Genomic DNA, 25843 nt, shown 5'->3' on the forward strand with positions numbered 1-25843 from the left:
AAAAACAATATTCTCCCATCTTCCTATAAATTCTTTGTTATAAGTGAATTTTTCTTAGACCTGCTCTATGATTCTGTCCAATGCAATAATGCTGGCCATTTTTCTCCTCGCTTGCACTTTTCGCATTTCAGGCGAAATTCGATTGAGTTGAGTTTTCCCGGGGAGCCGCAAAGTATGCAACGCAATGCGGCAGATGCTGTCAGGATAAGCCGATTTGTATCCTGTATCCTCTCACCCTTGCCAATGCAAACACACCCTCGTATCGGAGCTCCACTTACCGCACTTGATGGATGAGTCCTCCGGCTGATGAATCGCCACCCACTAATCGAACATCAAACCCAGATCAGAGTGTGCTTTAAAATGTACATTTTCCCCTCCACTTTATCGCAATTTTAAATTTGTAAGTAGGTACTTGAAATGTATCGATGCTAAAAGCATTTTTATTAAGTGTAGAATAAAATAATTTAAGCTAGAAAGTGTAATTTATTGATTTTGTGCAGGGGTTTATCCACCGAAAAATATATTTATTAAACATATTATTTGTTTGCTTTCCATTTCGATTTTATTCCAATTTTTTCTACTACTTAAACTAGGCAAATATACAAAAGTAGATAAATTCCGTACGAGTCTAGGATCTAGATAGCTAGGTAGAAGTTGGCTCCCCAAGGTGGAACCGCTAAGTAAAACTTTCGGCTGAATGCGGTATGTACAATAGGAAGTCGGTGGCCAAAATGGCGAAGGATGAGATTCCGCACTTAAGATTCGTTGCATTCGCTAACTAGACTCCGGCTTAAATGGCGAACTCGCCGTGATCCTCGTCCAGGGAGCAGGGTCTGCGGAACTCCTGGCCGCGTTCGTGGATCCACTTGTTAGACACTGGGTTTTTTAAAAAAATTAAAAAATACATTATATATTATTTGATAGAATATTTAATCAAGGATAGCGAACCCACCCCATTTGGTGCCTGTAAGTACGGGACAGGCGGCATGCCGAGTCCTTACATCGCCTTCTCCATCTCGATGAAGATTCATCCAAAAGGCTGCCGTACCCTTCCTGGGAAATAATGCTGTGTGGAGGGATGTAAAAACTGTGGCGCCCCCCTGCTCCACATCACTCATCTGAAAAGGGGAAAAAAGATATTTTAAAAAAGAACTTTATAACGAATTTTATAGCTTTATAATTTTGGTTTTTTATTATAAGAAAAAAATTAAATGGAATATACCATTTGTTTACTATTAAGATAATCTTTTAAAAAAATATATAATTTAAATAATTAAATCTTCTTAAGCCATTTAATTAATTGTGTCATTTTAATAAGCGAGTTGTGCAATTTGCAAGCCCTCTATTGACCATTGACCAACAATAGCTTGGTGAAAAAAACATATATATATTCCATAGAAAAGAGAAAACCACATTTGCAAGGCTGCCTTGCCTTTCGTATCTATTTTTCTGCCATTGTGCGTTGCTTTTGCATTCACAGCCATGGAATTCCATTCACTCGCATTGCAACCTACGCAACTCTATTTATAAATAAGCCTTACTAATGATGCAAATAAAGCAAAAATTCAGAGAATTTTATTTTATCAGTTGAGTGCGGGGAAAAACGAGGAAAAACGGCGTGTGTATGTGAATATTTTGTAAAAAAAAAGAAAGGAAAGGGGTGGGCAAAATGAAAAACAAACTTACGTAGAATAAAACGGTGGCAATGCGGTTGCCCAGATTAAGACCCTCAAAGGCGCGCTGTTCCTCTTTCTAGAAATAATATATCCGTTTTAGCTGGTTAAAAATAGTTTATTAATTCCCTATTTTTACTAGGGAAAATACTCACCCTGGCAAAGTCAAAGTGCGGCTCGTAATGTCCACCGATGCCGTAGTTAACCACCTGCAGTTCCTCCGCGGAATCCATATCCAAACCGGTCATATCGGCGGTACGCTGAACCACGGTCTCAATCACCTGATCCTCGTGGGTTTTCAGCCAAGCGGACTTGCTGATCCTGTAGTTCGCCGTCTCCAGGGCTCCAGTCACCGAATTCTGAACAGTAGCCCGGCGGAATCGAGGACGAGCCATCCGCTTGATAATATCAATTTCACTATCATACATGGCATCGTGATAGATCACAATATAGGGCTCCATATGGGCCTCCTCCAGTTTCAAGGGGCCCAATCGCAGGAAGGGCACATTATTCGTTACATAACGACATCGCAGGGGCCTGAGATCCGTGGGCGAGGGCTTCAGTTCGCCCCGGCACAACATTTCGTAGGCCCTGCGCTCGGTCAAATCGAAAATGGCCGGATCACTTTTGGCCACGGGCTAACAAATAGGGATTATTTGTAAGCTATTTTTTTCTTTTTCAAATATATATCTTACCAAATCAGACTTGGGCATCTCGTCGGTGCCATCGTCGCCCTTCATCTTCTTCAACTGCAGCTGGCTGGCAATCTCCTTCTCGTAGAACCGCTTGTTTCCATTGGCCCTCTCGTGATGCGGCAGCAGTTGGAGCAGCTCATTAGTCATGGTCAAGGCGCTCTCTATGTTGCCTAAAAAAAAAGTTTAGAAATATTGGGATTTATTAAGAAGTCTACTTTTAATCTAATATTTGGCACCTCGATTAGAGAGTCTTCCGAATTAAATCTAGCAAATTCTAGCCTTTAAAAGGATCTTACTTTTTAACCTTACAATCTGCTATTTAAATAATCTTTGCAGAATTTAAAAAATTTTTTAAAATTGTTGAAAGTAATTTTCTTAGAGTTTTATTACAGTCACTTGGCTAAAAATCGGTTGAAATATATAATTGCTACTGATTTGAACAACTAACAAACTAATAAAATAGTGCTCCTCTGATTTACAAAAATCAATCAATTAAACAAAGTAAAAAAACGAAGCCATCCTTAAACCTAAATATTTTCACACAAAACTCATTACAGAACGGTCGCTTTACTTTAATCAAATAAAAACACCTCTTAACGAGGTAAAAAACTAGTGACGATCGCACCTTTAACGTACAAAAGTTCTGATATCAACATTTGTGACGAAAAATTATTACACTCGTCATTAAATAGACTTTCTAATCTTTTCTCATTCGGCCCGCCCTAGCAAACTATTCCAGCCTTTTTCCCATTACAGGCATTTTCTATTGCAGCGTGACGAATGAGAAAAGATTAGAAAGTCTATTTAATGACGAGTGTAATAATTTTTCGTCACAAATGTTGATATCAGAACTTTTGTACGTTAAAGGTGCGATCGTCACTAGTTTTTTACCTCGTTAAGAGGTGTTTTTATTTGATATCAGAAGTTTTTGTTTGCTTACTTTTGCTCTCATAGATGCTAATATAAACATTTAAATTTAAATTGGTCAATCATAATTTTTAAACTATTGTATTTTAACGAATTAAGATAAAAAGGCGTAGAAGTATTTCAAAATACCTTTTAAACGAGGTATAGCACATGTCTGTACCTTTTGTAGTGTAGAACTTACAAACTAACGAAATTTAGCTATTTTTAGCTTTTTCCCGCTAAAGTAGCGGCTTTTTCCAAAAGTCGTAGAACAAAAGATTCCTATATGGAACTCTTAAGTGCAAATTTACTGATTCCATGACCCTAAAATACAGTTCGGATACCCTCCCACAAAATTCAATACTCAGGGAGCGTTAGTTGTTCTGAGCTGGCAAAAGTGGCTATTTTCGTTTCTGAATAACTTTTAAACGCGATTTTTAACATAAACATGATATATACCAAAATTTAAGGAATCTCAAGGGCTATACAGTTTAAAGTTGTAATTAAAATCGTTAGAGCCGTTTTTGAGAAAATTAAAAAAAAGCTAAAAAAAAAGTTTAACAAATTTTCTTTTGTTCATATCTTTTTAACTATTACATTTACACAAATTGCATATAGAAGGCGTTTATAGCATTTAAAAATACCTTTCAAACGAGATGCAGTCTGTAGCTTTAGTAGTATAGAAGTTACGGCTTTCCGAATTTTAGCTATTTATAGCTGTTTTCCCGCTAAACTAGCGGGTTTTTCCAAAAGTGGTAGAACAAAAGTTTCTTATATCGATGTGATGAACGTCATATCAAATTTTCAGAACTTAAAAAACATATTTTGGACAAGTGGACAAGTGGACAAGCGGACAAGTGGACAAACTGACAAACAGAATTAAATTTTCATTTTGGGAAGAAGAAGAAAATCATATTTTGGCTATAACTTTTGAACGGAGAGTCGGATTTTGACAAATGACCCCTCATTCGACGGGTATTTTCAAAAGGAATACAACTAAAACATTTCGAGGGGGCATTTATCCCCACCGGCCCCAACAGCTCCAAATTTCGAAATTTTCACTTTTTCACTTTCACCGCTCTCTCTCCCAAGCCAATTTTTTTTCTTGAGGTCTTGGTATGCAATCCCTTAAGTTTTTGCAATACCTTTCGATTGGTGTATTACTCATTACGATCGAACTATCACAGCAGATTTTCAATTTTGCGGCTATATAATAGTAGTCGCCTTCGCACACTCTCCTGGTGCGCTTCGTCACTACATGGACTGCCGTCCATAGTGATACAAAAACGAACACAGCTTTTAACTAAGAAACATCAAAGTGAGTTGACCATCAAGGGGCCCATAATAACATAAATAAATAAGCAGCAGGTTAGTGAAATACTTATTTAAAGTCAAGAGTCTCGTTTCGCACTTGACCGAGCCGCACAATTAATTCATCAGGGTCTAAAAAGGGGTCTTAAGTGCGATAGGGATGCCGCTGCCCCACCAAGTAAACCATTCATTCTCGGCCCGAAAGTATGCCACAGTTTCTAAGAAAGTTTTACCGCCTGACCTCGAACTTCCTACGCCTGAGACTGAAAAAGAAACTGAAACTTAAACTGCCGGGGCCATCAAGTCGATTGGATTGTTTCCAAAGTTACCAAAGCTGCGCACTTATTTATTCATTTGCGTCCAGGTCCTACTAATAAGTTCTGCCTGTCTTACATAGTGGTTCCCAAAGAGTACGGCTTTAACCTCTCCTTTAAACCCCGACCTCCAGCACGACCTCAACTTTTGAAACCCTGTCGGCGACAGGAACTTAAATTTGCATCTCCCGACACATGTGTTCCACCAGCAAGAGGAACCCAGTGAAACCAAGAGGAACGGAAAAGGGGAGGATGGGTATGGGGATCGGGATCCGAGTGGTCGGGTGACAGAAAGCCTGTCACTTGCCTCGAGGGCGGACCCATTTGCGTTGTTTTCTCGTGTCGTTCCTCAACACAATATGGCGGCACTTCCGCCCCGCCCACCGGCAACGCCCATAACTTGTGTGTTGAGCCAGACTTTGTACAGGGAAAAAAAATCTGAATATCAAGCATAATTACTATTTTCATACCATTATACCCCGTACTCGTAGAGTAAAAAAGCCTGGTGCCTACATATTTACAGATTTTGTAAAAGTTAAAATGCCATTTTGTTGTGTTTATTAACACCTATCGAATTGTAGAAGAAATTTGGACAATAAATTAAAAAGTAATGAAAGTGAACCTTTACAAGTCCTATTAAAATACGTTATATTTATGCTGTTTTCGGTTTCATAAGATATACCAAAAATATTGTACATTAATTTCTATCTGTGTAGGACCATCTAGAACCAACAAGCACCCACTAAAGACACAGATACGTGTGCCGGCTCTTTGATGAACGGATAGGGTGCGCTAACCGGGGTAATAAGACGTTAATAAAGCACACAGCTCCCTGGCAGAAGGACGTGCCGATCCTGGATCCAACTCTACGTGATAGCTCCTCCTTTTCACCCGCAACATTGTCGCACCGGCTGCAGATGGCCAACACTTTTTCGCACTTAATGGGCAAAAGAGCAACCCAAGAGCGACTCCAGGTGAAAAGTAGGAAAACTGTGTGGAAACTGTGAAAAGTGGAGGTAGGGGACAGGACAACAGCAAGTGGTTCGGGGACAGAGTGCAATTTCCTGCAGCCAAATGGACCTCGAAAGTGCCATGCAAACGAGCAATGACAACAACGAATTGGGACGGCAAACACACTCTGAGAATTTAATTACCCAATTTTAGTAGGTTGAAAAGCTGAAACTTGAAAGCTTTAAAAATTCTAATTTGCAGATTTGGTGAATTCTGTAAAATTGATAACTGCGTTGTTCTAATATTTAAATTGGAAACATTTACTTTTTTGCATTTTCTGTTCTAACAATTTTCTTGAAATACTACGTTTTTTTTCAAAGTATTCTTAAGGAATTACATTAATTTGAGGATAATTAAATTAAATAATATAGGAAATGTTTAACCTCCTCCAATCTTTAAAATATTTAGAATTTTGCAATTTTTTAAAGAACAAAAAAATTATTTGAATAATATTTCAGTTATGATAATAAAAAAAATTATATTGCATTCATATTCATTTATATTCTCTTATTAACAAATTTAAAAAAGTAGTCTGTAATGTCTGGGGAATTTCCGAGACTCTTCAGGGGAATTTTAAAGCCCCCAATTTTTTGCCAGTGCATCCTGGCACTTAGGGAACAGAGATAAAAAGGAGCCCTAAACTGGACTTGGACTTGGACTCACCCTCCTTGTAGGTGGAGAAGGCCAGGTACTCGAGGATGTCGGCCTTGGTGAAGCTCTGCGTGTGGTTGGTGGGTTCCTCCAGCATCCTGGCCATCGCCTCGTTCATCCAGAGAACCGTGTGGTAGTAGTCGTGGTTCACATACGACTGTCTGCCCAGCTCGAAACAGTCGTCCGAGGACATTTCCGTGCTAAGGGGATAATAAATGTGGTCAGTGTTTATGTACCAGCTTGGTTTTCCCAATTTCAAAGTAGTTTATTTTCCTTGAAAACGAAAATCGAAGCTTACCTGTACTGAATGCCATTCAGTTTGCCCCTCGCCACACTCGATGTGTCCAGTTGGTAGGTGTCCTGCAGGCGGAGCAAGGCCACCGCCGCCCCATTGAGATCCTCGTCGGAGGGGAACTTGAGGACACTTCGATACTGGGTGATGTTCTGAACGAAGTCCGTGCCTACGTCGTGCTCCATGAGGTTCTCCACCTGCCGCCAGTCGGTGGTCAGCCGCTTGGTCAGCAAATAGGCATTTATCGGGTTGGATACATAGCCTGTAATATCGCTGGAGGCATCTGCATGTTCCCGCTGATACTCGTCCATTTTACTAGAATTTTTAAAGAGGGAAAAAATATGGGGTGAAACTTGGCAGACAGTTCACTAAGTGCTTTTCGCGAGCAGGCAAATTGCATTACAACTGGCGGCAAGGAAAGCAAAAGCCAAAGTTTGAACTTGGCCAGAAGGAAGAGAGCTCAAGACCTAAGGCTAAAATAAGCTACAGCTCAAAGTAAATGGCGCAACTTTCTTGTTTATCAATAAGCAAATGCAAAACAAAAGGTTTACCTACTTTTTCACTTAAAAATGCATTGGCTTTTAATGGGTTTGCTTAGCTAGTGGTCTTAATAATTTAAAATTGCTGAGCAACGGAAACAGGCGTGCTTAATCAGCGAATATAATAGATTTTTGCTGAATTTGACTACTCTCAATTTTCATTAATTTTTTATTACCTCTATTTATAAATAAAACTACTTTTTTATTGGTATTCCAGTGCTTTTATTGTATTCTTAAAGTGAAGCATATTTAAACTACACAAAAGTGAACAATAAGTTAAAGTAAAATAAAAGTCTAGCAGTAAGTACAACCCACTTGTTATATACAGTCGTTTTCGGGGGATGATGATCTTCCTCTGGTTATAAATCTAATACTTTGTTTTTGGTCTTTTAGCCGTTCGGTGTGTCAAGTTCTTGCAGTCGAAGTGGATGGTGTACAACTATGTTAGAAACTAAGCTAGGGTTATTAACTAATTCCCCTTGATAGGGGTTAAGGATTACACCACATTGACGCGGTTATCCGGCGGAGGTCGGTGGCACCACAGACTTCCCAGAACTCCCAATGCGATGAAGAACATGGTGAAGGTGGACAGTCCCAGGATAACGCCAGTCGTCACATCGTGTACAGGGAACCCGGGAAAAGGATCCACCACCAGAATCACCAGCAATCCACAGGACTTGAAGAGGCAGAATATGGTGACCAGGATGTATCCGGAACTATAACTCCTGTTAGGCAGCCACTCACAGTGACGCGACTTGAATCCCAGGAAGCCCAATCCCATTCCGGAAAAGGAGGCAACCAGGCCAAACTGCAGGTAAAAGGATTTGCCAAGCTGCCGGGAAAAGAAGGAAAAAGTTATTGAAATGTTTTTAAAAAATAAATTTGTAATATAAAGCGTTTTTAACTCTCGAAAATTATCGTATCATAATGTGCAGGTAAAAAATACATAGTAAACAAGGTTAAAAAAGAAACATAACGAATCCAAGTAATAAAATCGATTTGTAATATTGTGAAAAAACATGTGCATATTTTTCAACAAATTTTAAGTTTAAATGTTAAATCTTTTTACTTTAAACGTTAAATTTTAAAGAAATTGTTAAATAATGATTTAATAAGAATTTAATAAATAATAAACTACGAGAATATTAACGATTAAGGGTTTTAATTGCGAGATCTTTGTATTTTAAAATATTTAAACCAATGCTAAAAATTTGAAAAATTAATAGATATAACTTTATTCTTGGAACCAAAAATATTCCATTAAGTATTAATTATTTTACCACAAAATATTTCCTGTTAAATTTTAAACAAATTCTGAAGTAACGATAATTTTCCTGGTTTCTCAAGATCCCAAGAGTGCTTTGAACTACTTACGTGGGCAATCATGTAGATGATGAGTCCCGCATTCATGGTGCTGCCCAAGACGAGCATCAGGGAGACGACGGCCAGAGTGATGGTGGCATTGGCCATTTTCTGGGGATACGAGTTGTTGTTCTTTCCCTTTCCCTGGATGCTGCTCATGTCCTGCTCCCTCTCCTGCTCCTGCTCCTGGACCCTGGGACTGATCACCGCCATGGAGCGGTCTGCCATCTGCATGGGCAGCGGCTTCACCGTCTCATAGTGAAGTCTCTGTGGGGAGAGTCGAGTTTGCCTCAGGGGTAAACTAGGTGGAACACCCAATCCCACCGCCTGCTGGTGACTTTGGTAGATCTGCTGGCTCTTGTAGATCTCCAGCCGTCGCTCCATCTGCAGCTGCTCCTGATGGGCGGCATTTCGGGGCGTTGAGTGGGCCAATCTCGGGGGCGGTTGCATTTTCCTGGGCGTGGTCAGCAGTTCATGAAGCGCCCTCGTGGCAGCCGCCGCATTTCTTTGCTGCGGAGTCGAGGTCCTTGCCGCATACTGCTGCTGACTCAGTTCCATGTTACTAAGGCAGGTTTCCTGCTGATCCTGCTGCAGATCCTCATCCTCCTCATCATCATCCCCATTTGTGGGCACCACTGCATAACGATGTGCCCGGCCATTGTGCATCTGTATGATCTCCTGGTTCTCATCCACCAACTCCTCATCCTCGGCAGTGGGGACCATCTGGTACCGCTGATTGCTGTTCTTGTCCACTATCAAGAAGGTCTTGCTGCCAAAGTCGCTGCTAAAAGCATGCTTTATCTGGGTTTGATTTTGGGGATTGTTATTTAGATTCCTCTGCTTTGTTGGATAATTTATGCTGGGTGGCAGACTGGCAAACTGCGTTTCCTGATGCGGTTCCTCGTGGAAGGAGTGCGGCTCCTCCTCCTCGTGCAATCCATTCCTGGAGCTATAGCGGTCCAGGTTATCCTGCGATCTGGCCAATCTCTGGGCTGCCTGTCCTGGGACTATGGCATATCTACTGGCCCTGCTGCTGTTTAGTTCCTCTAGGGGAACCAAGGCATAGCGACCACTGGAAGATGGCTGTTTAGCCTGATGTTGCTGCTGCTGATGTTGCTGCTGCTGGTGTTGCTGCTGCTGGTGTTGCTGCTGCTGGTGTTGCTGCTGCTGATATTGCTGCTGCTGGTGTTGTTTCCGCGTCACCGATCGCGTGGACATGCTACGCTGCATTCGCAGTGGACCCTCGCGGGGATCTCGAGATGGAGTACGCGGCGCAGCTGCTCCAAAGTTCATCTGGAGACTCCTATTATAGATGGACTCCACTGCATTGCGCGATGAGCCATTACCACTAGACACTGGATAGAACTCGCTGTTTTGGCAGAAGGCCGGGTTGGTATAATTATGCTGCGACATAATGATAGCACTGTACAACCTTTAAGGGGTGTTCTGTTTTTGGGTTCTCTTCTGGGTTTCTAGTTCCTAGCACTTTTATTTTTCCACGATCCGTTTACTTCGACAACTGCGACTCGACTGATCTAGAGTCTGGTTCCAGTCGGCAGCTCCTCAACTTCCTCCACTTCCTGCGCCGGCGCGCAGTCGAGTGGATCGTGCTCTAAGTCCCCCACTCTCTCTCTCCTTATAAAAAAAAACACCACCATTTACTTGGACATAAGACACCCGTACAATGACCGACTGTGTTTGGCGCGTTCCATTAGGCCAGAAACCGAAAACATCTGCTCCTGAACAGAGAAATGGGGGTTGAAACTTCCAACTGAGACATTTCAACTAAAAACCCCTGGCGAATTGCAGGAGCAGCCGGCTTTTATCAGCGTTTTTAATTCTTATTTACCAACTCATATGCGCTCCCTCGCGGCTTTAATTCAGTTTTGATACCATTTATAAGGGAAACTTAAAGGGTATGATGTATGGGTTTTAAATCTACCCAAGATCATATCAGCACATTGTCACCTCCAAAAATATGACACCATTTACCTAATATGAATCTGCTCTGTTTGGAATTCTATCATAAGAACTAGTTGCTTCTCTATTATTTATTTGTTTTCCTTTCTCTTCTTCGAAATGCTTTAAAAACTTTATTATTTTTTAGACCATATCAAGTTCTTGTTTCAGTCGTCAGCTTTGAATGACAATATAAACTTTAAATGCATGTTTTCAGAGAACAGTTTAGTTTAATATGTACATATTTCTGCCATTAATGTGTCGAGTCATAAACTAGAGCTTCCATTCACATTTCTAGTTTGACTATTTCTACTCCATTTTGGCAGCGTAGAACAAAAAAAGTAAAAAAATTAAAAAATGTAGAAAATTTAAAAAAATATTAAAATAAAATATATTTTAAGATAACAAATATTAAATAACAAAATATAAAATTAATATATCTAATAGGAAAAACAATAAATTCGTATTAAAATTATTTTTTGAATAATCAAATTAAGTTTTTAAAATTTTAATAACAGCTTTTAAATAACTCAAAAATATTTTCATTAAATTAGGAGGTATTTCTGTATTCTTATATTCCCTAAAATTAATACTTGTTCAGTTCTGATGTTTGTGCAGACCGAAAAAACCTTCCCTGAAGGCAGCCCCTCCCCTGATTTTTGTTATGCCCAAGCGACCGTTACATTTTCAGTTGCCAGTGGAAAACAGAGGCCAACTTTACCCGGATCTCACCTCCCACACACATATGCAAACATGCCTTTGAGCTGCGCTTATTTTTGGCAGGCTGCGTGCTGCGTTGTCCTTTCGTGGTGGCCAATTTAATTGCCTTTTGGCCAAAAGCAAATCAGCGCAGCCACAGGGCAAATTGTCAAGCGGATTAGTCAGAAACTCTGAAACTCGGAGGCACCGCAACAGCTGCCCAGTGGGAGAATTTAAGAGGCATTAAATTTTGAGCGCCGGCAGACGGCACGCGACACGGGAGGCTGCATCCAAAGGATACTGAGATACTCAGAAACGAAGATACTCGGATACAGATACTCCGATGCAGATACAGATACTCAAAGGCAGGGGGCAATGACAGCGCACAAGGATAACAGCTGTCAGCTGTTTGCTGCTTGCTGCCGGTGAGGATCCTGCCTCGTCCTTTGTTGTGACAAAGCCAAGGTACAAATGCAGAAACAGGAACAGAACAGAAACAGAACCAGAAGATAGATCCTGAGTTCTGAGTGCGACTGGCATTATTTGATTAGGGGAGTTGCCTCACCGCATCCTGCACTCCCTGCTCTCTCTCCCCCATATTATTTCCGCTGTCACTCCTTATATACATAGATAGATCCCCTTCGTATGTAAGCAAAAGATATGTATCTGCAGTCATGTGTGCAAAGGGCGCCTCATCTGTATGTACTAGAAGGTAAAACTAGGTGCGTGCAACAGCTGCCCCTCGCACGTGGCAAAAGTAATTACCAGAATGCAGCCGACTACCTGAACCTCGTATTCAGGTCCCCCATTTAGAACTTAGAAACATCTTGGCACCATTTGCATAAGATGAAGTTATGTTAAGTAGCATAGGGGTCTACTTGGAGCTTGGGTTTTATAGCTAGGTCTTGTAAGGTCTACATAAGACGCAGTATAAATAGGTTCAAGCCTTTAAATAAACTAGAAAATTACTGTAGCTTTTAATATATTAAAGCCACATTATTTAAAGAAAAGAGGTTAAAATCTGTACAAAAGAATTTAATTCAAGGCATATAAAAATCTGAATTTTATTGTAAGAGATTGTTACTTTTTCTATACATTTATTTTTTATAAAAACCAAAAAAAAAAATCATTATAAATTCCAAGTGACCTTGCACATTTAATTTTTGTTAAATAGGGTTAATATTCACTTAGCACTCCTGAAAATATATTATTTTCTTCAAGTACCATTACAAAAATGTGGTGGAAAACCTCTTTTACTTTTTCTGCATAATTACTCCTGCTGCTTTGGAAATATTAAATTACAAAAGGGCAGCAAAAAAAAACCATGAAATTAAGTAAATTTAATTACTTCACCATTATTACAACTTTTGCTTGAAATTATTAAATAACATTTATTAAAGTTACTGTTCAAGCAAAGCTGCCACAATAAGTTGGAAATCGAAAGGCTAAATTCATTAGAGATAATTAAATGGAAAGGGAATGTTTTTTTTTATTGCCTATTGGTAAACAAAGCAACTAATTACTAATTGTATTTGCTCTTTAGTTATTGCCAAATGAAAAATTATATTTACCGCTCTCAATAGGTCAATTATATGAGCATGGTAAATAATTGCACATTATCATTTGCAAATTTAATTAAGTTTTAGAATGTGGGATTTCATAAACATGGTGGCCAAACAAAGTTTATTAAAAAGGGTAAACTGTGTTGCTTTCAACCCATTTAATGCAAGGTTTCCCAATTAATTTTGTGGCTTATATTTAAAGTCCAATTAATTGCAGTAAATTCGGCAAGGGAACACTCACTTTTTAAGGAAGTTCAGCTTGTTCTCCTGCACGCGTATGTAGCCCTCCAGATTGGTAATCAATACGGATTCAGTCTCAAGAAGTTCCTCCATCTCAGCTAGGGCGGTGTAAACCTCCCCATTCACAGGTAAACCCACGAGGAGCATGACTCCCAGCAGAAACATCAATCGCCAGTCGGCAGCCATTTTAAAATCTGCAAAATAGGGAAAGAGAGAAAACTGTAAGTTTAAGATGCCCTAAAAATTGTTACAAAAATATACAGTGGCCTTAAATCTCCAGCCATGTGTAAGGAAAAACCTCTAAGCTCACTGAACTCGAAATCGAAATCGACTTTTATATTGATTAATATCGCTACCGAGAGCTATGTAGCTACAATACAGAACACAGAATATTTTTATATCAAGGGGCAGCTGTTGCTTGCGTTTCGGGCATTTGGCAATTTATTTTAATGAGCGTTTTTTAATTTGACCTGCCATCGAGCGGATTGTTTTATGGCGTTTACTTTACTGCTGCCGACTACAATAATAAAACGGGTCCAAAAAACATTCGATGACACTCCACTGGCACAGAGAAATGCTCTTTAAGTGTCGGTATTTCCTTTGCCAGCAGCAATTTGCAATTCATACATGTTGCCCTTATTGCCTCTAAAATATTGTCACTGGAAAATGAGCTACAATTCGTTACAGGCGAAAGTGGAGCGAGGAAAATATTAAATTTCAAATAGCTACTTTACGTCACTGAAGCAGTTGAAACTATTCGAGAAGGTCTGACTTTGTTACTTTGTCATTGGGTTTTTCTTACTCAATGGGGAAAATGTTTGATTTTAAATAGAGATTTCTTAGAAATTAAAAATTTAACTTATTTAATTTATTGATTACTCTATAAAAATGTAGACAAGTTGAAACCCAAAATTAAAAATTACACCATTTAGTCTGTCCAATTTATTTAAAATAAAATATATGAAATATACAAGACTTTTTTTAAACATATAAAATAAGTAAGAAATATTATTTTATAAAAACGTAGACTAACCAACCCGTTCAATCACCTATTCACATGTAAATTCACTTTGCCAACCGCGTGTGGCCTTTATGTCTTATGATGTATCAAGTTTCATATATATGGCTGAAACCCCCCAGTTTGTCTCGAGCCAATGTACCCCAATCAGTTTTGAGATGACAGGAACAGCGAATTCAAGTTTGTTTCCAGTTCCGTTTTTGAGGCGGGACTACATAGATTGCGGCTTAGTTAGCGTGCCAATAAATTTTAATTGATATTAATTAGCCGCGCGCTGTTAATTCGCATCTTTAAGATAAACGCGTAGTCATATTTGCATATTTTGGGGAGGGTTTTACTCTGCTCAGTGGGTGGTGAGCCGAAAAAGTCCTCCGAAAAAACCACAAGGACGAATTAAGGGTGATGCATGATGTTGGTGCTGTGAATAATTTATCAGCAGTAATTAATTCTGCCAACTCAGAAGACTGAATAGCAGACTTGTACTTGAGCAGGTAATTGCTCACATTAATCAGTCACTCGGGAGATAAGATCTGTTATTAATATGCGGCATTTTGGCCAACACTTCTGGCCAGCATTTTGTCCGGAATTTGGAATTATGGATGCTCCGAGCCAAAGTCGATTTATGTCAGCTAACATGTGTTAAAAGCGAACCCGGCTGTCAGCAAATATTAAATAATCTCGCCCAGACCGGTTATTCTATGTCCCCCTCTAACATCTGAAATCTAAATCTATTTTGATTTCCATTTCTAGTTGGGAAGCTTCGAAACTGTGATCAGAACGAGGGCAACAGCTATTAAATTTTACTACCCATTCAACTTTCCAGTTTTAGACCCATGTTCCTGATCTCAGATAGAGTGTTTCTGTTTAATTTCTAGCCCTGCATCTCCACGGGAAATTAATTGGGGTTCAAAGAACTCCGTTATTTATGCAAATGTATCTCACAGATACGCGTCGCTGCAGCGGAGAACAAAAAAACCTTTTATTGTGAGTGATGATGACCAAACCTTTAACAGTTCTCCCAAACCAAAGCCAACCGCGTTACACAATCAAACTTATTAAAATGCAAATATTATTTCATCTAGAGTATCTCTGCAGTTCGAGATGAATGAGGAATTTTTCTGACTTCGACAAGTTCACCGAACTCCCCGGCGATCGCTTTACGTTCTCCCATCTCCCATAAAGTGTGGTCCAAAATATTTTGCCTTAATTTGCAGGAATTCCAGTGCAACTGAGGCGAATGTTTGTTGCCATGAGTTGCACAATTTCAGCAAAAGAATTTAAAACAGCCGGAAGAAGCAGCCACCCATACAAAAATAAATTGAAATAAGGTGCGATTTATAATTGTAAGGTGGAGTTGGTGACCTTTTAATATTTTGTGTAGGAAGTTCCATAATAATTTTAGCATTTTTTGGTCATAACTAAATATTTTCAAAATTTTAGATGTAGAGTGATTCCTTATTAATACATTCCAAATATTTTTAAGTTTTCAAACAAAATTCTCAATTATTCTCTTATTTTTAAAAATAAAAATAAATACTCATCAAACAAGTTAATACATTAAATAAAACCATTCAAAATATTGTCTTAAGTCTAACAAAAAACGGCAAGATAATCTGGATTAAGACGGTTGTCAAGCAATGTCGGCTTTCGAAATAATCTCAACTATAACTGTCAGGGTATTAGCGATAATTTGGCCGTATTAAATATAACATCTTTATGGTTATGCAAAACAAAATTTAATGAATTTAGAGCCATTAAATTCAATTCCATTCCAATTCAATAAAAGTTATAATTTACGAGTTGCTCTGGAGCTTATGTACCAAAGTTAACACCCCAAAAAAAAGGGTAATAAAGCTCTGTGAATATTTATTCACCATTTTTTATGCAGAAGCAACTGCCAAGTTGTCTGAGCAGTCAACACGGGATTACTCACATTTCTGGTCGATCAAACTGATGGGCCAATAAAGTCAGAGCGGAATACAAATGAACCGCATACTCGAAATATGCAAAATGCAAAATTATCAACATTTAACGGAGAGCAGGGAATAAATGATTGTGAAATGTCAGGCGGCTCTAATTACCAGGGACTGCGGTTGAAATGTCGCGAAATGACCAGAAATTCACCAGAGGATATAAAAGCTGAAATTGGATTTGAAGTCAAAACTAATTGGCAGCAAATTACAAACTTCGGCCGAGTGGAAGAGAGCAGAAAGTTGATATGGTTACGGAAATTAATGCATGGCCGAGGAAAATTCGATTTCGAGCCCAGTCAAGACGATGATTTTCCCTCACATCTCCTCTTCGCTTCTGGTTAGTTGGGCAACTAATCTCTCAATCAATTTCGATTCACGCCTCATCATCATCACCATCATCCTCATCACTTTTTGCACTTCTTGCGGTGCAAATTGTGGTGCAATGAAATGGACTTTCGTCATCGGATTGCATTTTCCACGCCGGCCACGCCTCTATTTCACAGTCCGCCCATCGAACAACAAAACAAAACCAACTGAAATGCTAGCTCAGCAATATGTTTTTTTCTGTTTTTTTTTCGGCTTGCGTGTATTCTGTGCCTTATGCAATCCTCTTCTTTTTTTCATGATTTTACTGCACTTTTCCGAGGAAGAAAAGCGCGAGGAGAAATGAACATGAAAATGAATTTGCTGCCGGCTTTGTGTTGGACAAAATTCTGTTATCTTGCGCCCAACTTGCAATTAAATTATGAAATATTTTGTGTGTGCAAAACGCTGACTAAGCTCAATGTTCGACCCACTGACTGACTGCGAAAAGTGGCGTTGGCGTTGGCTATGGCGATGAAAATGGGAATGAAAATGGAGATGGTTGACTGCTCCACGGATACAGATACGCAGATACTTTTGTGCCAGGTGCCAGATGAACTAGCATTACTCGCATCGCATCTGGCCAGTCAGCAAATGTTTCCTACCTGGCAAAAAAGTGTCCTTGTTGATACACGGAAAAAGTTGGAAACGGTGACCTGGTTGGCTATACTATATGGTATTGGCTCAAAACAGTGATGCCTAACTATAACATATTAAAGTATCAGTTAACAGTGAATGGGAATATATTTTAATTTACTAAAAAAAGCGCCCACTTTTTCTAGAGGTTTAAGGTTTTTCGAATACCGTTTTATTTAAAATTATGAAATCAAAATTCAAAATTAGGTAATTATTAGTAGACTGCAACTATATAAGGATTTTTATACCCTTGTAGAGGGTATTATAATTTCAGTCAGATGTTTGCAACGCAGTGAAGGAGACGTTTCCGACCACATAAAGTATATATATTCTTGATCAGCACCAATAGCCGAGTCTATCTAGCCATGTCCGTCTGTCCGTCTGTCCGTCTGTCCGTCTGTCCGTCTGTCCGTTTCTATGCGAACTAGTCTCTCAGTTTTAAAGCTATCGCGATGAAACTTTCCCGAAAGTCTTCTTTCTATTGCAGGTACACTCATAAAAATTAATTTCTAAATTTTGGAAATCTCGCCATTGAAACGGCCTACCTTTGAAAATAGAAAAAAAATTTCTTGTTATTAGAAAATTGTCCTTTGAATACAGAAAACCTTTCTTGATGGAAAAAATTCAAGAAAGAATTTTTCTTAAAAATAGAAAAATGAAAATCTCATATGTTTGTTTTGCCGTCGCAGCCAAAACATTTTTGTACGTATTTAAGGACAAAATCACCTTTGAATATATGAATGAAATGACCCTAGAATATAGGAAAGTAGCCATTGACTTCCTTCGGCTGCCGAATGTTAACGACAAGAAAAACGAAGTGGGACGAAGGGCCTACTCGGCCCGACTACTACCCGGCTACCGACTTCTCTGATCCCCCGAGCGTCAGTTGTGAAAAAAATTCGTGAGTGATGGACGTGATTTTCAAGCGGATAAGAGGTGAAGCCTTTTTCCGAATATTCAAAGGTATGTAAATATATAATTTTTTGTATAGCGCGCGTACAATTGTATGTATGTAATTAAAGGATAAATTCCAAATCTCTTTACCAAGCTTACATCAATTAAGTTGAATTGTTTTTTAGCTAAGAGCTACGTACATACATACATTTGTACATAAATTTGTGGGTGTACAGTTCGATAATAACTTTATCTTATTACTCGCATTTTATTTATTTTTCAGAGTGAAAATACCTGCAGTTGCATCAGCCAAATAATTTGTTTTTCGAAGCTGTAATTTTGTTTTAAAACCTTCTAAGGTAAGAAAAATATGTTGTAGGGGAGAGTGGGGGAATTTCGTCACAGGGGCAATTTCGTCACCTGCAATATCTCGGAATCCATAAGTCGTAAAAATATATAATTTTTTTGTTTTAGTCCTTCAAGACGGCCAGACACAACCAATGCATTTGTTTTGCACAGGAGGCCAAGATAATTAAGCTATAATATTAAATGTGTTTTAACAGTTCAAAAGCTACATTTAGTTCTCGACGAAATTTTTTCTGTATGCCACAATTCAAAAGGAATAAGATACACGATTTTTTATATAATACACAGTGCTATAATGTGCATTTCTGCGTCAGTGATTTTTAACTTCGCGCCTAATTTCGCAAGAAAAATAATTATTTCTAAAAAAGTACGGTCTGGGGAAATTTCGCCACCGTACGCTAAGGGTAAATTCGCACCTATTTTAAATACATATTTTTATATTTGACGAGCTGGCTAACGAGCAGACTACCAGCAGCAGCAACAAATATAGGACGTCAACAAAAATGGTACGCTTGATCAGTGTAGCATATTTTCAGGCGTTAAACTCCCTACATTTTTCAGGTGACGAAATTTCCCCAGTTGTGTGGTGATTTTACCCCCCTGTGTGGTGAGATTGCCCCAGTATATTGGTTTTACATTTTATTTTTTTATAAATCACCAAGCTAATTAAAACAAGAGGGAACGTTATAGTCGGATGCCCCGACTATCAGATACCCGTTACTCAGGTAAAGGGAGTGCGAGGGAGATGGAGATAGAGATAGAAAACGTTGATCACGCATAACTTTTTAACGAATGGTCCGATTTGAAAAATTTCTTCTACATTTCGATAGGTATTGATAAACACAATAAAACTGCATTTTTACTTTTCCAAAATATTAAAATTTTTAAAATCGTATATAAGCGATGGTGGGCGTTAGAGGGGGCGTGGCACCATTTTGAAACAAACTTGCGCTGCGTAGGAATTCCTAGAATCTGCATGCAAAATGCCAATCTTCTAGCTTCTATAGTTTCCGAGATCTCAGCGTTCATACGGACAGACGGACAGACAGACAGACGGACAGACGGACAGACGGACATGGCTAGATCGACTCGGCTAGTGATCCTGATCAAGAATATATATACTTTATGGGGTCGGAAACGCTTCCTTCTACCTGTTACATACTTTTGCACGAATACAATATACCCTTTTACTCTACGAGTAACGGGTATAAAAATAGGGGAATGTCACATTTTAAAGCTTGGTGCTAACCGCATTCAACAATAAAAATAGAAATATGATAACGTGTCTCAAGATGGACAAAAAATAGCTTTGAAAAAATGCTGACGAAATTCCCCCACTCTCCCCTGTTTGTTTGACATACTTATGTATGCATGTAAATATCTATGCATGTACGCGGCTCACCCGATCTGAAACCCGATTTTCAACCCTTTCATATTCTGCTCCTCTCTCTCTCTCGCTTGACCTACGCGTCGCGACGTTTCTCTCTTCACCTTCTTAAAACTGACACGATCTGCCCTGCTTACATTCGGTCTCCCTTCGCGCAAAGGACTGTATGTAAATATATATGTATGTATGTACGTGTCTCTCCCGTGCCTCTCTATCTCTGAAATTCGATTTTCAACCCTTCATTTTCTACCTGTCTTGCTCCTCTCTCTCGGTCGTCTGTCCAACGTGTTTGTATTTTGGCTATTATTAACATTACATTATTTCAAAAAAGTTGTTTATCTAAAAACAAATCATTGATATCCCAATAACTCTTTTTTTATAGATGAGGAAAGGCGAAGAAAATGGATCACCTTAGGTTATATGAAGTTCAACAGACCTTGGGTAATAATAATGTTTTCTTGAGTCAAAAATGTGTTATTTAAAAATGTTTAAATGTTAAGTGTTAAATGTTTTAAATGTAAATAAATATAATATGCAAAAGAAAAACTAAGTTACATTTTATTTTTAGGGTTTCAGTGTTAATATAATATAATTTAAACAAGAAAGAATTTTTCTTGTTTAAAAGGTGCCTTTCTAAAAAACCCTTTCTTGTTTTAAGAAATTTAATTTCTTGAAACAAGAAACAAACCACCTTTGAAACAAGAATCGCCTTTCTTGTTTTAAGAAATATTTTTTCTTGTTTTTATGGTGGCTTCCTAAAAAACCCTTTCTTGTTTTAAGAAATTAAATTTCTTAAAACAAGAAATATTTTTTCTTGTTTTAATGGTGCCTTTCAAAAAAACCATTTCTTGAAACAAAGGTGAGGTCGCCTTTGGCAAAAATTCAAGAAAGAATTTTTTAGATTTTAAGGAAATTCTTCGATTTTTTTTTATGAGTGTAGTACATATGTCGGAGCGAGCCGGATCGGACCACTATATCTTAAGGCTCCTATAGGAATATTCAAACATATATAAGAAAATTCTTGTTAATTTGTAGGAAGTAGGCGTTTTAATTCTTGACTACTTAAAAACAAAATTCAAAAATAGGAACACTGAATCTGGAATCCCTGGAACTGCACCGAGTGAGTATTACTTTATCTGCAAGGGTATATAAGCTTCGGCTGGCCGAAGGTAGCTTCCTTTCTTGTTTTATATTCGTCTGCAAGGTCTCCCAAATTGCTTGTCTTGTAAAATATTTAATAATACCATTATTGGCTACACCACTAGTACCCATCTTATCACTAAGTAGGCACCCCGTTGTCAGAGCATTTGTCCATTTTAGGGAGACTTTACTTTGCCACCTGTCCCACACAATAGATGCTCGCTTATCGAAAGCAGCATATTCACCTGTTTCCTGGGAAGCTGTCCTCCGTTTTTCCCGCCGAACTGCGACACTTTTGCTCAAATGAAACTGTCAGCAAACGGCACCAATTCTATAAAATGCAACGGGACAATTTGAGCAGGCACGACATCATTATTCAGGTGCAAATGCTATAGGTGGCACTCCACACAACCCCCCTTTAAGTGGGTGGCTTAGGTGGGTGTGAAACGTTTGCAAGGCCGACTGGCAGGTGGATAGTGGGACTGGTCTGCTGGTTTGTTGGTCTATCGCGACCCCCACAATGTCGTCCATCAATTTTATGAGCGGTGAAGTCGAGGAAGCTGCTGAAGCGACTCCGAGATGGACGGGGCTAAAACCATAACTCAGGCCAGTAGCTCCACTGACATTTATGAGCCACCGAATGTGGACTCAAAACTGTGCATCCGCAGCTGAACTGAAACTACACTCAGAGAAACGGCAAATATTCATCCAATCCGCATTTTAAAATATTTTCAAGCATTCTCGTTATTTAAATAAGACATTATTTTAAAACAAGTTTCCAAAATGACGTTAGACTTAATCTCAGTTGAAGCCTTTGAAAATCTATAAATATTTATTTTTTTGTGGGGAAAGAGTTGACCAAATATTATGAATGTTTTATGTTTCATTGATTCACTTCTTCGCTTTTGGGGGTCAGTAATTTATCATTTCTTGAGAGAGCATGAAATTAACGTTTAAAAATCAAGTATAAATTTGTCTAATTTAAAAATATTTAATCATAACATTTATCAGAAACTGGCATTGTCTTCGGACTTTTCTAGCGCTTCTTTAAATGTCTTTTAAAAACTAGTTTTCTTGACTTAATGACGGCTAAACAAAACTTGAATCCATTTTTGGGTGGAGCCTTTTCAATTTTAAATTGATTCTGTCTTTATTATTGATGCAATATTATTAAGAGGTTAATTAAAAGCGAATTAATGGTATGATTTGTTTGTTAAGAAATAATGAAGAGGTATTTTTTTAAATAATTAAGAGGTTTGGGAGCGAATATTAAATTTATAAATAGGACATATTCCCCCCTGCTGTTTTTTTTCTCTGCACCTGCTCTTTGAGCTCTGGCATTTGCGAACTTTAAGCCTGAGCTTTGTTGGCCACATTGTCTCTTTGGGCCAGTTGCTGTTAACTGTTAATGTGGCACGAAGTCACCAAACTGCTGCCACCGAAGTCTTCCATCTGCTAAATGTCAGGCCCCCAGCCCCCTTGAACTGACCTTCCCCAAAAGCGCGGACCTCCTCTTTATTTCCCATGTCTGCTGCTGTGACATTTGCCCATTCGTAATGGAATTCGCAGAGGGTACGGCTTCCTCCGTAGAAACCCCTTCCTTTTGCATTTTTTGGCCAATCGAATACATAATTAAAATCGCATCGAATCGACTCGTCGATTTCTACGCTGGCACTGTAATTTGATTCCGAGTTCTTCTTTAACTCACCGACTTAATGGACCTCTTTAGACGCGCCTCGGCATCAAACCACTTAATCATCATTATTGGCTTTAATATCATCATCGTTTTGCACAAACTTTGCCCTAACCGCCGAATGAGGTCTCTCCACTTTGCTGATGCGAGAAAATGGAAAAAAAGACAGACAAAAAAGAGTTCTGAGTGGGTAAAATCATGGTCTATGGGCTGCCTAGTTTGTGCAAATTATGCAAACAATTTGGTTAAGTGTAATTGAGTTGGCCGGGCCAAGAGTGCCACATGTTGCAGCTGCCCTTGCCCCCTCGAGAACTTGGATTCGAACTTGGGCGTAATGTGATTTGCCTGCTAGCAAAAGTTCTACTCACAGGGCATAAACTTTTCAATTCCATAAGCGTTAATTTGATTGCCAGCAACTTTGTCTAACCCCGCAAAACCCTCAAGAAAGAAAGAATTAAGTGTGACAGTCGCAGAAAAGGTTTTTAATCTCTTTTAATTTCAGTAAAAGTTAAGGAAAAGTTAAGTTAAAAGTAGAATCTAATTATTCCATAAAAATCACTAGAATGTTAAAATCAATCATCATAATTTTATACACCTTTATAAATGATTTCAAATACCCATTGATGTTTTCCATATTTTCTCTCTGTGCTGGGAAAATGGCATTCGTATTAAATATTCAGTAGGCAGGAAGCAAGGACTCGTCGGTAGTAATTCAAGTGCATTCAGCGAGCTTTCTAATTAGTAATGAATGACAAATGTTCACAGCTCAACCCCCCCTCCCACTTCCCCTTAACACCCAGCATTAACCCATGGCAATGGATTAATAATACCAGACAGATGCCGTCATGGAGCGTGTGCACACATAAATTTTACAATTCACCTTGAAAAGTAAGCATAAACGGCATAAACGTCCCCGCGATGGAAATCGCAATATCAAACCGGTTCAAAGAGTCTATGAAAGATGAGCTGGGAAAAAATGAAATAGTGGGGGATGGGGACAAAGAAACCTGACAAGGAAGTGGGCCAAACGACAGGCTCCTCTTGTAATCACTTTCATTGCATTCCACACCTGGATTTGGATTTGTATTTGGAGGGGGTTTTCATCTTTTGGCCAGGCAGCCTTCACTTTCGTTTTTATCATCCATCTCTATTATTGCCAACCGGTTGTCATTGCCGGACTAATTAGCAAACAAATACTGATCGAATGGGTTTAAAGACCAGAAAGCGAGCAACGAACGAATTCGTGGCTAAATTATAAATTTAATAAATTAACACACCTAACTCGTAAGTTAATTGAGGCTTTTGGAGCCGATTGAGTTTTGAAAAATACGCATACGCATTAATCACCCCAACCAGACTCTAATTGGCGAAGTGCCTCCGATTAGATAAGCAATATCAGCTAATGGGAGCTGCTAAACGGGGTTTGGGTCCGGGATAAATAGAGGTAATTTATATCCTTTGACTTTGTGCAGTACAATACAAAATATTTCTTCATTCTTTCAAATAAATATAAACTCTATAGCTTAAACCGTATCATTTATAATTGAAATTCTAAATAATAATTATTATATCCAAGGATTTTGTTTTTTTAAATACGGTTTTAAATTTCCCTTCATAGGGAAATTATCCTTTTCATAAACCAGTTGTAAGCACCTTGCAGATTCGAAATGATTTTCTATTTTTATTTTTGTTTTAATATTTAAATATACACAATAGTATACAAATTAAATAAAAAAAAACTGTTAAAAATAGTTAGTTTATATTTTCTTAGCCTCACTCCCCAAATAAAACCCTCCTTTTTCCCATAGTTGGCAACGCATCCCGTGAACTAGTTCCAGGACCAGTTCCATTCCCATTTAGGGGTTGATTTTCATCGCTTTCCAGCGAAATGGAGCACCACAACAGAGAGCAAAGAGATGAAGAACTGATGATGAAGTGCACAAGAAGCGCAACCAAAACAAATGCCGACAATTGACTACGTGACTACGGCACTTCCTCCTTTTTTCGCCCCCTAGTCCCCCCATTATATAAACACACCCAGACGGACGTTAAATATATATATGAATGAATATTTCTATGACCGCACAGACTTTTTCGAGTCCAGATATTTAGAGGCTTATCGCCAGAGGAGAAGGGAATATGTAGGAAATGGGGAATATGTGGGGGCAAAGGCGGTCAATTGAATCGCCATGTGGTGACAACAAGTGCATATAATGTATGTATGTACACCACGAAATCAGTATAGTTTTAGTCACAGCATTTCTCTCTCTAATCAAAATCGAATATTTAATTTAGCTGTCCCACATTCCGTTCATTAAGTCCCCATTATTGTTATCAGTGCACGACGGAAGGCGAAGGCGACAGGAGGAACACGTCAGAGATTCTAGAAAATGTATCTCAGAAATGTTTCTTTGACTTACCTTGGGTTTTTGTTTTCCCTGGAACTTGTTGCTGGATATCGGGATAGATGTCAATGGATAGCGCCGACTTCTTTGTTTACAATTCCTCGAGAACACCTCGATTGCATTGCCCGCCCGCACTCTGTATCTTATAGATACATTTTCCGCACTTCACCTGGGAACAGTCGTCGCGAGTCGCACGAATTCACGTATCTTTGGGATATTTTCTTTTAGAACCGATTTCAGGAATGATTTCACTTGTTTCGAGTGGCAGGTCCCTCTTTTTTCCGATGATATTTATAAATTAATCTTTTTAATTCGCGTCCGCGCGCTGAGAAATACCGAATGGAACTGATGGAACTGATTTTGTTTTGTTACCGCCTCGCATGTAGATAAATACCGACTTCCAGAAAGAGCGAATTTCTGGTTTGGGTTTAATACTCAGTTCCATATGAACTGGAAATTTCAGAGACGAAGAGAGACCTACACATCGGAAAAAAAGAGAGGAGAAGATACAGATACATTCCACAGTGAGTAGAGCTCTCTCAATTGTGGTTTTCCATCGAACAGATGTTTTGTGGATTTTAAAAAATATTGGCGGTGGAATTTGAATTCTGAGAAATTACATCCCCTTACTAAAAAACGTAAATAATATTTGCTATATGTATATTAGCGTTGTAAATATTGAAAATACAATTTAAAATTCGTTTAAACTGTAAATATTTCTTATCTTTTAACAAAAAAAGTTAAATCTTTTAAT

At 38.7% G+C, this 25843-nt stretch overlaps 2 protein-coding genes across 2 annotated transcripts; both read right to left on the reverse strand.

The window, feature by feature from the left end:
* Positions 1-518: 518 nt before the first annotated feature.
* Positions 519-25440, reverse strand: PH4alphaEFB (prolyl 4-hydroxylase subunit alpha-1). The gene is made up of 9 exons (XM_017145100.3): positions 25105-25440; positions 13216-13408; positions 6860-7168; positions 6574-6761; positions 2369-2538; positions 1829-2311; positions 1687-1752; positions 953-1118; positions 519-876 (listed from the first exon to the last, which is right to left on the reverse strand). Exons 2-9 carry the CDS (start codon positions 13398-13400, stop codon positions 791-793), a joined length of 1653 nt encoding a protein of 550 aa, XP_017000589.2. The 5' UTR covers positions 13401-13408; positions 25105-25440; the 3' UTR covers positions 519-790.
* Positions 7586-11009, reverse strand: spdo (sanpodo). The gene is made up of 2 exons (XM_017145099.3): positions 8767-11009; positions 7586-8224 (listed from the first exon to the last, which is right to left on the reverse strand). Exons 1-2 carry the CDS (start codon positions 10165-10167, stop codon positions 7889-7891), a joined length of 1737 nt encoding a protein of 578 aa, XP_017000588.2. The 5' UTR covers positions 10168-11009; the 3' UTR covers positions 7586-7888.
* Positions 25441-25843: the final 403 nt, after the last annotated feature.

This window comes from Drosophila takahashii, chromosome 3R, assembly GCF_030179915.1.
Source record: "Drosophila takahashii strain IR98-3 E-12201 chromosome 3R, DtakHiC1v2, whole genome shotgun sequence".
NCBI lineage: Eukaryota > Metazoa > Arthropoda > Insecta > Diptera > Drosophilidae > Drosophila > Drosophila takahashii.